This window comes from Asparagus officinalis, chromosome 4, assembly GCF_001876935.1.
Source record: "Asparagus officinalis chromosome 4, Aspof.V1, whole genome shotgun sequence".
Lineage (NCBI taxonomy): Eukaryota > Viridiplantae > Streptophyta > Magnoliopsida > Asparagales > Asparagaceae > Asparagus > Asparagus officinalis.
This window is the reverse complement of record NC_033797.1, coordinates 16208666-16223742: the sequence shown is the minus strand read 5'-3', so window position 1 is coordinate 16223742 and position 15077 is coordinate 16208666. Positions and strand designations below refer to the sequence as shown.

The window sequence follows — 15077 nt, the reverse complement described above, 5'->3', positions numbered from 1 at the left end:
AAAGAACGAGTATCGTATTGAAATTGTAGTCATCGTAGTACGTATCACCAACCGTACTTGTGTTGAATTATGAGGAAAAAATTAATTAATATTCATTGGACAACAAATGGCTTGCAGGTTGTGGAGAAATAATTTTGTTTGGAGTTTAGGTATATACTTTGCTACTGATGGGAGACTGATGTATCTACAACTAACTCATAAATGAATCAGGATGACTATTCTCTATCTTTAATTACATTTGACAAAAATAAAAAATAAGAATTCAATGTTTTTGCTCCAACTAAGAATCTTTCTTTACCTATGAGTTCTACTAAATGTTTGAATCCCAAATGTATCATTTGAACCACCAATAGTGACCAGTACTTATGACTCAACCAACTTTTCTTCACAATAATTATCTCAATTGCTCTGTCTACCTAATTTTCCTCTCATGTGAAAATAACGTGAATTATTCTTCAAGGATAGATTACTCTCTCCATAAAAAAATCAGAACCCATAGAAGGTATTAAATCACATTTACATATGATTCTAATGTTTGTTTCTTTTCTAATTTGGTTTCTTTCTTTTTCTACGCTAGATCCTTTCACAGTGTCACATTAAGTTGACAAGTGAGCTTCTCAAATTGATGATAACTCTAAACAAAAAACTAATTGATGCGCAATGAGCTATTTTAGATTGAATTTTATATGATCATCTTATTCTTCTCCTCATCAAATTCTATCGGACATTTTTTTTCAAAATTAATGCAGATGACAAGGTTATGTTCGCATGGTACTAATTATATTTTGATATTTTATTTACATATTTAGTGTAATAACATATAATTTTATGCAATTATCTAACTTTAGATGTCTCAATGAAAAACCACCTTATAACATACAAAAGCTTCAAAATTATCCTACTTGCCCGCAAAGTGGAATAAAATTTATTTTGCAAATCACCCCCAAATTACAGGATGGTTTTGATGAATTTGCCATTAACATAATCTTAAATGCCTCTAGTCCCAGTCTTCTACTTGAAATAATAATAGTATAAATGTGTTCATTGCAAAGAGTAGAATCATGGGAGATAAAAAAAATCTCATTGAGTGGCCACGCGATATTCTCAACCATCACATAGATAATCACACACCCAAGATAACAGAGGCTATGATTGTGACAGGAAAACTGTTATTTCTTGAAGTGTTGAATATTTCCTATCCTCAACACAGAATATATATTCACAGTAAGCTCAATATTCTTTGAACATGCTAATTTAAGTGCCAAATTAAACGAACCTCAAAGAATAATCCCACATTGAATTTACACTATAATTATTTCTAATATGGAAACTTTCGTACTAAAACTGTTGATCTAATTAATAAAAGAAGTGGGGAAAAAAAGCTGGGTGCTAAAACAACTGTAAAGAAGCAGGATGAGAGAAGACTTGAGAGGGAAACTTGGTATAACTCAACTTCTCCTCCTTTTATTTTTCCCTTTACTTTCTTTTTCCATCTTTTTCTTTTTTCCCCTTATGATTTACATGAGATTAACCAAATCAAGAAAAAGGACAAGCAAGCTTCACTTAACCTCTCACTGCCCATAACCAAGACTACTCATAAGGATGTTGGGCTTTTATTACACATTAATGAATCGTTTCTAACTCAAGTATAAAATACCTAAACTGTATAAGAAAATTACTTTCCTTAAAATAACCACGTCCACTAGTCCCAATACCATGCCTTAGCTATATATATTGCCCCCTCCTTCCTTTATTAATCAAGCTGAGCTCTCCTCAATGGACAATGCCAATATCTTACTCCTCCTCTATGGCTTCTTGGCTGTTCTCATTGGAGGTAAGATTCTTCTTTGATTCGATTTCATCGAAACTAGGAATTCTTTTTCTACATTTTGTTTTCTTGTGCAAGTGTAGGAAGTGAAGCAAATGTAAGTGGAGTTCAGAAACTGTTTGTGTTTGGAGATTCATATGCTGATACTGGAAATCTTGGGAAGCTTGATAGGAGTTTGACAAGGTGTTGGTATGAGCCTTATGGCATGAGTTTTCCTCGTAAGCCTACTGGTCGGTTTTCCGATGGAAAAGTCCTTTCCGATTTCATCGGTAAGTGTTTTCCTTTACTTTTCCTTATTCATTAAAGAGAGAAGTTCAATCATTAAGTATCACAATTTGACTATAGAAATCTAAACAAGAATCTGTTAGCTCATAAAATTATAATCCTCAAAAGGTCATTCTAACTCTAGAGTTTTGGTATGGTGGACCTAGGTTCATATCCCACGAGATACGTATTTAAAGCATGTTATAAATTATATTTGATTATAGGCCGAAAGAATATGGATCAATTCAATAAATCTAAGGCAAGAAAAACAAATCAAGAAGGTTAATTATCTACATAATGTTCTTCATTTTCATTTACGTTTTACTTTTTCTCTTTTTGAGAAAAAATGAGTTTGTTGGTAATGAAGAATACTTATGGATATTGTAGTCCAGGTCTAAATCTTTACAAAAGAGAAGATATAATGGAAAATAGCTTGATGACCAGCTCTTTTCTTTCCTTTCATTGCTGCCAGTCCCTCTTTTCTCAAAGTTGCATGAAGTAAGGTGCTCTCTAGAACTATTATATATTTTGGTGATGCTTTTGTTCTTTATGAATGCTTCAAAGTATATGCTTGATGCTCAAAGACATAAAATACCAAGCTTTAATCTCACTGAAACACTTTTTCTCCAGGGGAACCCTTCTCTTTTTCCTAGGATTGACTCAAAGTTAACTTTTTAATATTTAACTCATTATAACAGCTTTTTACACAACAACATTACCTACTCCATGTGACCCACATCCACATACTTCATATAAAAATGTTACAAGAAATAAAACTCTATTAATTCTTAGTTACATGCACTGAACCTGAATGTAACCTGTTTTCGTCTCATGTGTCAGCTTCTTTCATTGGAATCAGATCTCCAGTTCCTTACAAATTTCGTCGAAGAGTCAGTTCCGATCTCTTGAAGTATGGAATGAACTTCGCTGTTTCAGGAACAGGAGTTTTCGATCTGGGAAATTTTCAGCGAAATCTCTCTGCTCAGGTTGATACATTTCAGGGTCAGATCAATGAAAGTGTGTACACAAAATACGATATCCAGTCTTCTATAGCGCTTGTCACGATATCTGGAAATGATTATCATCAGCTTTTTGATAAAAATTGTACTCGAAATGTGAGTGACATATCATAAACTAAACTCGTAACTGTCTATTTAAGTTCATTACTCTTTTCTGATCTTTTTAACGTGAGACTATATTCACATAGCAACACTATCAATAGGATGTTCTAACCGATTTTTATTTGAGCAGGAAATTCTGGACTATATCAAGAATGTCACTGATAATCTCAAGCTAGAACTAAAGAGAATTCATAATCTTGGAGTAAACAAAGTGTTGGTAACAAATCTAACCCCACTAGGGTGCGCTCCTCTCGTAACCAGGAAATACAACTATAAAGGTTGCGACAAAACGAAAGGTTTAGCCGTTGAAGGACACAACATGAATCTCAATGCAGCCGTTTATCAGTTAAACGCAAAGAAAAACAGCATTTCATCAGATTTCGTCGTCCTCGACCTTCATTCTGCTTTCTTGTCTATTATCAATCAAGGTAACTGATCAAAATAAACTTTTGATTTCTGCTATCAGAAATTGTAATCTCTAGTACTTTTTTTTCTACAGAGAAAGGAGCGAGGAAATTCAACCACATATTTAGGCCCTGCTGTGAAGGAAAACTGGAAAGTTTCAGCTGTGGACAGGTCAACGATGAGGGAGTTGAGCAGTACAGTTTATGTCGGGACCCAAGCGAGTATTTGTACTGGGATTCTGTACATCCAAGTCAAGCTGGATGGGATGCAGTGTTCCAGCAAATCAAGCCTTTCCTTTATAAGACACTTGAAGAGGAACTGAGATTTTAATACTTTTTTTATTTTGATCAGTGGCCGGTTTGTGTCTGTAGTTTGTTTTCCCTCCTTAATTGTAATTCAAAATGAATGAAGTGAGAGAGAGTTTTCGGCTTGATCACATTTATGACTATGACTATGAAAATGCTGGCAGTGTTACTTTGGATATGTTTGTTTTACTGAAGAATCCATCTGCCAAGGCAAGGGTACAAATTTCTGCAGTAGCTTAGATTTGCAAATTTGACGAAGTAACAGGATTTGGAGATTAATTAATAAAAGATGACAGCATTTGTTTACAGAATCCTGGTTGCTGAGAAAGCAAAAGAAATTTTGAGATGTTTTACAGTACTGCTCCTGAATTTTCGAACAAGAGATGGCATCTTGATTATAATATTATGCCATGCAATATAGGAAGCACTCAGAAAATTTGAAATAGCATCTATACTTTGGATTATTTAGTTTAAATTGCAAATTATCTTCAGTTGAATCATAAACACTCGCAAACTAAATATAAGTTCTATGACAGACATTAGTTTCACTGCAATTATCAGCAGCAACTAGCAAAAAGGAAGCAATTTCACATAAATGACATCAACTTGGAAACTTTTGTGCTACAGAGTGGTCCAGAAGCAAGTTAATGCATCCCCATAACTGGCTTGAATTTGTGAGTCCAATCCATTCATCCAATCTACCTATCAAAATCCTGACAGCCCACTATTTCAAATTTCAAAGTACAAGCACGGATAAGACCTAGGTCATACAACCATAGCTCCATAATTCAAAATGCTCAACATAAGGCACATCCAACTATGAAAAACCTCAATTAGAAGAAAATATTACACAATCAAACAAATTGAAGTACAGGAAGCTCAATGTAAATTGGAGAAGACTAAACTTCCTTGTTCTGGTTATCCCTCAATTGCAGTAACATAGTCAAGAATACTAGCTCCAGATAACGCTCTAAGAAAAAAGAAAAGGGAAAACACTTCAAAGTTACATTTTTAGCTGAGTGAGGATATTTCTGTAGATTTTTGTCTTACAAACGTAAACCTATCCTTCTTATAGAAACCTTGACTGCTGTTACATTGAAGACCGAATGAGGTATGGGAGACCATAAAACTTTATCATGGACGGTTTATCCACAAAATTTCAAATCATTGAGGACTACCCTTTTTTGTACCCCGTATGTTAAAAATACATTTTACTTTTTTTGAGATGGGGAGAGCTAGTTTCCTCATGAAACAGTCTCCTTTATGGTAGGTGAAGTATCCATTTGATCTCCACTTGCATCAGCAGTTTCGTATTCAGAAAGCAAGTCCATGAACTCATTTAGCAATCTTTGGACTTTTCGATTAGATGCCATGGCTGGAAGAATGTCTTCCCTTAAGAGCTTATGCTTCTTCATTCCCTAAAATATGGCAACCAGACAAAATTCATCAGTAACGAGAAAAAAGGAGAAGCTAGTAGAACGCTATTTAAGTTATCCATTGTAGCAACCTGGATGCAGTATCCAGATGCAGTGAAGTTTTATTTTGGGGTTATTTGGTTTGTTGTAACTGTAATTGTAATTGTTATTGTCACATGCAGCTTTAGTTACAGTTTCTTGGTTCAATTTTACAATTTTGCAATTTACAACTGCAATTGTAGTTCTAGGTAGTTTTGGTTCAATGTTCTTTGGATTTTCATTGGGTGCTGGTTGCAACTTGGAAAGGCGTGTATTTTGGCTATAGTGTTGAAATATGAAAGGGAGAACAAGAGAGAGAAGACTCACAAGTACACACGGATCCCATGCAGGGTTCATTGCATCAGCGGATTCAGCTTCAGCCATTCCTGTAGGGGGGCCAAGGAAGCTCTCACAAACTTCTCGCAGGCGTGATTCATCTGCCTCCCTACAAAAGAAAAGAAATAAATAGGAAAACCAGTTGTGATCAGCAACATTTGCTTTAAGAGGTAGAAGATAGGTTGCCTAGTTGTTTTTTAAAGTAGATACGTAGTTAATGTTTTGAGTTTCAGCTCCTGTTTCTCCACAATGCATAGAACAGTATCATCTATTTTTAATAATGTACTTAACATAAGTGCTGCTCATCTTGCAAAGTAATTCATTCAGCTTTGGAAGCATGAGATCATCCTTTCACATATACCTCTAGAAGTCATTTTCCTATATAACTTAAATTTTCATGTGTATGACGTTCTTAATATGACACTTGAGATTCCAATTAGCTACTGAAGAATATTTTTGATTCCAGAGTGAAGCGTTTATCTTAGTTTCTTACAGGTCTTAGTTGCTGCAAGTATCATGTTTATCCACTCAGGGAAATTTTGTAATTTTCTTCATGTAAGTAAAATGCATGTACAAATTGACTCCAAAGGTTTTAGAAAGAAAATGACGTTCGAATGAAAATAATCAAAGAATCTAGAATCAACACAGTGGAGGAGATAGAATAGTTTGCGAACCTCGCCAGAAACCGGATATAAGAAAGAAGGCATTGGCGATATTCATTAGGTGACTTCAAAGCCAATGTTGAAGCCAGCTGAGTCTCTAAATGACCACGAGTCTGAACCCCATCATCTGTTACCCTGTATAACATACAAAACCATGAAACTTTTTACAAGGGAGAAGCCAAAATAATGATACAACACAAAACATGGAGGAGATACAAACCTGCTCCAACTTGGCTTTCTGGCTATATATTTCCCAATATCAACCTGCAAATTTCCCAGTTCACCGCTATGGACTGAACTCAAACTGAAAGAGCTTGCAAAATTTGAGGCAGGGAAGCAATCATCAGCTACCCTCAACCAGCACATCAAGTTCATGTCAAAAAGAAATGCATGACGTGTAGCAAGAACAACCAAAGGTGAGCCTGATCTTGAAAACCTTGCAGATATAACTCTGATAGTACCTGAGACACAACCCCAGACAAATTAGGGGAGAAACAGAGAAAAAAACAGTTGTCTGGGATAATAAAAGCGAGAAATACAGCTTGAGCGATTTTGATTCCAGAAGGAGAGAAGGAAAGTGAACCGATTAACTTTTAAGACATAAATCCCCCCATGCCAGCAGTTTTTTCTTTCGTTCTTTCTTTCTTTTCTTTTCTTTTTCCATTTTTTTTTTTTTTGGTCAGCTGGATGCATTTATCAATGTGATAGAAAAATAAATTGAAGTAAATTTATTTACTCTTCAGCTTATTCATCATTTTCTATATAACCAGGCAAGAAGAACTAAGGAAAGAGATGCTACTCCCGAGTCAAAAAAATATCAGCAAAACTACATACCTGCATCTTTTACAGATGAATCCTCCCTTGAAGTCACCAGAGAAGATAATGAATCATGCAGAAGACAGTTCCTGTTAAAGAGATCCCAAACGTATAAGAGTCCTCTTCTTGTGACCAGGAGCAACTTCCAACAGTCATCACAGTCTATAAATACTGCAGCAGATCCCATCATCATTGCCGGCATGGCTCGCCTTCCACATTTTGTGTATACCTATAAAGAAACAAAACCTTCAGTATTCTTTATTAATAATGCTATTGCTGTTCTCGCTTTCTTTTTGGAAGGCACAGTTTAGATTCTTTTAGAACCCACGGCTTACACAGGAGGGCAATCTTCTTAAGTATGAAGAACTACTTGGGTTTCACAGGTTCGACCTCTATTGAATCATATATAGCGGCAACCAGCTTGTTCATATTTATTGAAGCTTTTGGCTATTTTCATGTACACATGAGCGACAAGAGATAATATGCATGCAGTTTACGTAGTTAGAACGAAAGACCAAATTTTGTTCTTTACCAATTAAAATATCAAAATGAGATAATTTATATATGGAAAAAAGGAAATTGCAGATTTGAATTTTAAATATTAGCAGAAAGTCAGTTACTTAGAAACTTTTGTTGTAATCCTTAATTCTCGAGTATTTATATTCCATTTGATTGGTTGGCAAGATGCATGTTCTCTAAACAAATTATTTATACCATGTGTGATTGTGTGAACTTAAGATCTACTGATTATATACAGATGCAGTCACATATTATACAAGCAAAAGTTCTGACTTGTATGTTCACATGGCTACAAGTGAGTCTAAGGAAAAAGCTTTATATCTAACATAGAAGACAGACAAGACATGTAGTTAACCTATATACTTCTGTGCAATTAAAGCTGGTGTTGTTAGCTACCAAACCTTCCTACTTCTATAGCTGGAACGAATCCAAATGATCGGAAGGTCAGTAATACCCAAAGAAATATATCTACGGGTATGTTCACTAAAGCCTATCGTAACACATTTCTACAGTGCTGTGTACAGTCGATAAGATCCTAATTCCAATAATTCTGTGCTAGAATGTCATGGCAAGATCCTAATTCCTAACTCCATAAGAAACTTTTGACAGAATAGAGATAGAAAATATCCACTTCAAACTCTAACATAACATAGGAAAATATCTTCTTCCTTTTTTTTAATCAAGAAAAGATAGCTGTCAACATACCTGTAGGCATCCATCTTCACAGCCAACAGCCCAGAAATTGACATTCCCAGCCAAAACAGTAACTTTTCCAGCAATCCGATCTGACCAAAGTTTTTCGCTTCCCTTCGTGCAAGTAATTTCAGTTTCCTTAGTCAAAAATGCATTTCCAACACCGATTAAATCATTTGCAGAGCGTTCAACAGGCTTAGCTTCCAAGCATATCGGTACGTCATCATTATCTTTTTTATTAAATACGCGAATAGAAAGAGCATTGCAAGAACTTAAAGGGCCAGATATGCCTATAGGCCCTGAATGCTCTATACTCATTCTTCCCTCTGTCGCAGCCGATGCTGGCGCTTTCTCAATAACAAGGCTTTCATTAATGTTGGCCCTTGCAGTAACTCCAGAACGCTCCCTATTACTATATGGCCGTTTAAGAGAAGAGATTCCACTGTCAGCAACAGTTGCTCCATGGCCATCTCTTTGCTGATCAATGGCTAAGGAAGAAAAATCAGTTCCTCGAGCTTGGGTGGGACCTGAAATATTTTCTTGATGTGCAGGACCTCCAAGTGCTTCTGGAATTATTCGCTTCCTACCATCAGGACGCCTGTATTCTCTTTGCTTTACAGGACTAGATAGCCGAGCAGATGCAGCTTTATTCAAACCATCATTATTAGACCCTTCATTTTTCTTCATATCTTCAGGTATCGTTTCAGGAGCTTTTGCTACCGGCTGAGTAACAGTTGCAGTTGCCAAATCTGCAGATGGTTTTTCAGAAACCTGACTCTGCTGCAGACAAGAAGATGCTTTCTTGGCTGAATTCTTAGCAGCGACTGCTTCTAGTAAGAGTTGCGCAGGACTCTCTGCTAAGGTTGCTTGCCTTCCTCGGGAATCACCATATCGATTTCTCTTCAACTCATCCAGCTCAGCATCAGTTAATCTGTGACCGAGCTCCTTCACTTCAAAGTGGAAAGTGGCCACAGTCCCATCCAAGGAGCAAGCAAAAAGTGCATATCCATCAGGACTCCTGATCCAATGAAAGATGCCTTTTCAGAATAGGATAAAAGAGGATGCTGAGAAATGGTATTATTTAGAAGACTTCAACTGGAGAACATTTTACCATGATAAATCAACAACACTTTGAGAGAAGAAGTGTTTGGCAACAAAGAGAGGACGAGCACTTGCTGTTGTCCATACAGTTATAGTACGATCCTGACTTCCAATAGCTATAACATTATACGGTTGTAGTTCCTTCGATGCAGCTTTGGAGGAACCATTAGTCAATCCAGTAGAAGAAACTTTTGCCTCCTGGCCATTGGCAAAATACTTCCGAAACATTGAATGGTTGAACTTCACCACTATGATGGGTGCACTGTGACCTAAAAAGTCAAATGTGGCTGACCATTCACCTCTTTCTAACACAGGAGCTGAGTGTCTCGGTTTCTGAAAGCCATGAGTAGTAGTGATAAAATGGCCACAAGGAGACCACCCCAGCCGTCTAAAAAATGTTGAACCTAGCTGGAAAAACAATGTGTTAATAAGTACTGGACACAAATATAAAGGTAGCTTTCACAACCTCCCTGCAAAACCCTGTAACAATCTTTGGGGTGTTTTTCCCACAAAACCCGCAATACTTTGTTTTTCTCAAGAAGCACCACAAACTTCTCCTGCATAAACCCCAAAGTGGAAAATGTCCCTCACTACAAAAAAAATCCTTTTTAAGTTCTTTTTAATTTTTTGGAAAAAAACCCTCACATTTATTAAAAAGGATGAATAAGGTTTTTGGGAGAAGTGTTTAAAGTGAGGGTTCTTTGCCAAAACAATAATTAAAAAAGATTGAAAAAAGTTTTTTTTTCTTTTTTTGCTCAGGGTATTTATGTCACTTTTAAGGGTTATGTGGCAATAATTTTTGCTTTTTAGAGGGGAAAACAAAGTATTGTAGTTCTGTGGGAAAGGCTCCAAAGTATTAGGGGTTTTGTGAAATTTACCCAAATGTAAAGTTTTCTGAAAAAGTTTTCTACTGCAGATAACATACAGATTTCGTCCAGTGTCCATCAGTCCTATGAGCAAGACTCCAATCGCTGGTGCGCCAGATGATGACGCTCTTGTCGTCTGATTGGCTTGCTATAAAGGAGCCGATGGGATCCCATGCAACCCCTTTAACCAAACTAGTGTGGCCTCTTAATACAGCAGTGCAAATTCCATTGGTCATATTCCATATATGAACGGTGTTGTCCAAGCTGCCGCTAGCCAATGTTAAGTCATCTGGCGACCAATTGAGATCCACCTACTTCAAACATAGAAAAGTGGTATGAAACAATTAAAGAAACAATACAATCTCTGATAAATAAACATAAGAAGAACAAAGTGAATACCACGTCAGCAGTGTGCCCCCTTAATGTCATAATGACCTTCCAATTCTCCACATCCGCAGGCTCACCGCTACCAAATTCAGTCGTACCTGAGCCTGGTTTTCTCTCGTGAATCAAAATCACCTGATCATCAGAACCAGAAGCAAGGAACCGACCGTGTTTGGCCCACCGAACACAATTGACTGATCCGAAGTGATCACGAAGGGTTGCCAGCAATCTTTGATTAGATTCATCATTATCCAAGTCTCTTCCAACCGATTTCATGTTCCATATTCGCACCTAAATCAAGAGCATCGATTAAGAAGAAGAAATTTAGGAAAGACTAAGGTAAATTGTCATAATTAACAATAAAAAAATCCAGCAATACGATTCATCAGCTCCCATAAACAACTTTTGCCAACACATTTTCTTCCAAGATAATTCTTTGACAGCATAAGTGGTACATTGAAAAAATCTTACTGATTAACGCAAGCAGCCGGATTTGGAGAATTGGGTGTAAAGAAGCTAAATTGACACAACAGAGTTAACAAAGCTCTGATTCGAAGTGAAGGTGGAATCAAGATGACTAACTTCCAACAGTTTTCAGTAAGACCTTCATCAATGTGCCACTTATAAATACTAATTTCAGCTAGATAACAACCCCAAAAGCATAGAAAGGGTTTAAACTAGAAAAAGATAACCTAATTCAAAGTGAAGCAAAGAACATAATCAAAATTCAGCAAGACCCACAACGAAACAAGTAGAACAAATACTACCCAGTTCAAAAAGATCTCACCTTATGATCTCCTCCTCCAGTTGCAAACCTAGCACCACCAGCCTGAATGTCAATCGAGAAGATCTGAAGCCCCTCATGCCGAATCCAAGCTGGTTTCTCTGAAATCATATTATTCTCCTCTTCAATTCGCTGATCAACGAGTAAAGCAGCAGGCTAAGCCAAAACCCTAGATGGGCTCTCGACTAAAACCCTAGAACAGCTCATGCGGTCAAATCGAGAGAGGAGAAAAAGGGTTGAAAATTGAGGGAGTAGAGAACAAAAGCCCTATGAATCGGTGGACAGATTATGAGGTTGGAAAACGAAATTTCGTTTTTTTTTTAATACTATTTATTTATTCCCCCTTTTCATTTATTACAATTGGGGAAGAACGAACTGATGATGGGAGGCGACTAAAATTTAATACAGAGACGGATTAATAGAACTCGGTATTTTTAAAGTAATAAAGAGACACTTTATTTTGACGATAACACGATGTAATGTTGACCGTTGGATCAAGCATGATATAGATAATACAAATTATTTGCTCAATATTTGGTGCGTGACGCAAAGTAAACCTAAAATTGAGAAGCAAAAAAGAAATACATAAGTAAGGGGAAGGGAATAAGTACTTCATCATAAAAAAGAGGGGGTAACCATACAAAGAAGAGAGAATGACATACATTTTTCTATGATTATATTATTACACAAAAATTGTAGACGTGTCATGTCATGCTTTTCTATGTGATTTCAATTTCAGTGAAGTGACCTCTCTATGTCCATGGTAGCAACTAGCATCCTAATGGGGAAAACACCTAAAATAAAGTTGCTACTTGACTATGACCTTAATTATTGTTGATATCAGCAAATATGATATGAGCCACGGAAAAGGTCGGACGCAGTCCACTGGCACGGGGATATATGGGCTTAGCATACAAAAAAGGTTGTTTGTTAGCATCTCTCTTCATTTAGAAAGCCTACATTTTAACAACAACACTATTGAGGGAAAAACTAAGAGAGCGTCTAGCAACCGTGGTGTTTTTATCGTTTCTGTTTTTTTTTTTCAACAAAAACAAGGAAACGCGTTTGGTAACCGGGGCGTTTTGTTAACTTGTCCCTTTACAAAATCTAAAAATTAAACATTTTTCTCAAAACATCAAAAAGGTGTATTGAGATTCCGTTTTTTTATCTAAGCCGTCGCAAGCCGCTCGCCCGCCCGCACCGGCCCGCCAGCCGCCCGCCCGTTGTCCGGTCACGCCACCGTCGCCCGTCGCCCGCCGTCGCCACCACCGCCCGCCGCCCCGCCCGTTGCCTCGCCGTCGCACCACGCCACCGCCTTGCCGCCTCCCGGCCAGTCGCCGTCCGCCAAGCTCAGCCGGCCGCCATCCACTATCCAACCATCGCCGCCACCACCGTCGCCGTCGCCCGTCCGTTGGTCGGCCACTAGCCACCCGCCGCCACAGCCGCCGCCCGCCCAGTCGCACCGCCACCCGTTGGTCACACGCCACACGCCGCCACCATCGCTGCCCACCGGCGTCCCGCTACCGTCGGCCACCTGTCGGCACGCCATTGCCGCCATCAGCAGGCCGTCGGCCACCCTTCACCCGCCACCGCCACCGTCGCCGCCTCGTCGCTCGCGTCGCTCCGTCGCTCCGCCGGCACCCGTCGCCCGCCGCACCCGTCGGCCGGCCGCCAGCCACCCGTCCGCCCGTCGACCCACCATCATCGTCCGCCGCCGGCCACCCTCACCCGCTGTCGCCACCAACGCCACTCGCTCGCCGCCGTCGCCCGCCGGCACCCGCCGCCACTCGCCTGGCGCGGCCACTGGCCACCCGTCGCCGGCCCGCCCGCGCCGCTCGTCGGCCAGCCGCCTGGCCACTCGCCGCTACCTGTCGGTAGTCGACAGTCGTCGTTCACTCGTCGCCTAACGGCCGGTCACCGATCACCCGCCACCCAACCGCAGTTTGCCGCCGCTGCCGAACCCACTATCGCTATATAAACGATCAAACTAATTTGACCAAAATGGTGTTTTCAAAACACATTTAAAAAAGAAACACCATGCAAGGTGTTTTTTACAAAAAAAAAACAATAAAAAACACATTTGTTATGGTATTTTACCATCTAAAGATAAGATCGTCGAAAGATTGACTATAAAGGCCCAAAAAGCTATGGTCCTGACCGGCTCAAGAAACTCAGAAGCCCGGACTGAGGTCAAGTCTATTGACCAGTCAAGCATGCAAAGCCCTCTCTCGACCAAGAGTCGTCATAACCGACTCGAAGCGCGAGACCAGTCGGTCCTCCGCAGTTAAGACGATTCCCCGAACGGACGTCTTGATGGCGCTCTCGTCTCATAACTCACTCGGTTATCAGTCGACAAATCATAGTGATGACTCACGGATCAACCCGACTCGACTAAAGGGATAAGATCTGACCAAGACCACTTCAAATGTCACTTGAAGCTACAGCATTGACTAGTCCCATCAAGATCTACGCTCTGACAAGGATCTCCTGCACAAGCCGTCTATTCCACTCACAAGTCATTTCCCAGAGAATTGCCATGATGCTTCTCTGTACACAAATGACTTCTCCTCCAATTCTCAGCCGCTACCTAAAGAAAGAAGGACGGCCACACAGCCGACCTACCCTACACCCTTCCTACTCTGACAAACCCAGAGCACTGAGAAGACTTCTCTCCCCTGACCCCGAGTGACTTACCTCACAGTCGCATGCCGACACCTGGAGGAAGAAAGATGACTCAGCAGCCTACCTGTTCACCTTTCAAACCGCCTCCTGTGCATAGTCAACAAAAGCCGAGGGTCAAACTCCCAGAGGCAAGGGGGCTATAAAAGGAGGTAAGGAAGATAAGGGCAAAGAGGGCTCTGGCTACTTCTTCTTGCACCTTAGCTTTACTCCCCTTTTGATTTTTAATAATTCCAAAAGGAAAAAACCCCTGCAAGGACCTCAATGGCCCAAGGGGCCTCTCAACAAACCCTCCCAAGTTCATCCATTGACTTGATAGTCGGAGGTACCACGAGAAAAACTAGCCATGTATTCCTACGATTCTTGTATGTGCAGATTATCAGTCCACCCCGCGTACTCAAGATCGGGCATAAAGTCGGAGGAGGAGTCGGTCCTAACATTCATCCTCTCCTTCTTCCCCACCATCACCAGGATTGAAACTACATCCGACTGCGGGAAACCCCCATCGACTATTTATTCACGAGTATCAACAGTTTGGTGCCCACTGTGGGGCCTACTTTCTTCTCTGAGAAAAAATGCCCAATTCCAAGTCGGGTCCTAATATTGTTCATTCTTGAAGAGCACTGGAATTACACCGTTCAAGCTAAATAAAGCCTGGAATCACATCATTCAAGATAAGGAGAATTAGCCTATGGCTATGAGGAGCCAATGTGGGTGTAGCCCTTAGAGGCTCCAGCAGATTTCTGGGGAGTATTTGCCAAGTAGAACCCCGAAAGCCCTCCTAAGAAAAGACACACCACTATGGTGCTTGTCTGGCTTGAGAATGAAGCACAGGCTTCTAATCACCGCCACAGATGAAA

The 15077-nt window shown here is 39.6% G+C and overlaps 2 protein-coding genes across 3 annotated transcripts; one reads left to right on the top strand and one right to left on the bottom strand.

Moving 5' to 3' along the window:
• On the top strand, window positions 1687-4099 carry LOC109836743 (GDSL esterase/lipase At5g03610-like). The gene is made up of 5 exons (XM_020404738.1): window positions 1687-1834; window positions 1912-2097; window positions 2933-3207; window positions 3344-3641; window positions 3713-4099. The coding sequence occupies exons 1-5, from the start codon at window positions 1777-1779 to the stop codon at window positions 3946-3948; spliced, it is 1053 nt and encodes a 350-aa protein (XP_020260327.1). The 5' UTR covers window positions 1687-1776; the 3' UTR covers window positions 3949-4099.
• On the bottom strand, window positions 4742-12095 carry LOC109836742 (protein HIRA). Of its 2 annotated transcripts, XM_020404736.1 has the most exons (10): window positions 11542-12095; window positions 10770-11045; window positions 10430-10681; window positions 9515-9912; window positions 8416-9421; window positions 7210-7420; window positions 6596-6836; window positions 6388-6510; window positions 5705-5822; window positions 4742-5341 (listed from the first exon to the last, which is right to left on the bottom strand). In XM_020404736.1, the coding sequence occupies exons 1-10, from the start codon at window positions 11647-11649 to the stop codon at window positions 5168-5170; spliced, it is 2907 nt and encodes a 968-aa protein (XP_020260325.1). In that variant the 5' UTR covers window positions 11650-12095; the 3' UTR covers window positions 4742-5167. The 2 variants fall into 2 exon arrangements, with proteins under 2 accessions (XP_020260325.1, XP_020260326.1); XM_020404737.1 differs by lacking the exon at window positions 11542-12095 and having other exon boundaries at window positions 10430-10684; window positions 10770-10865.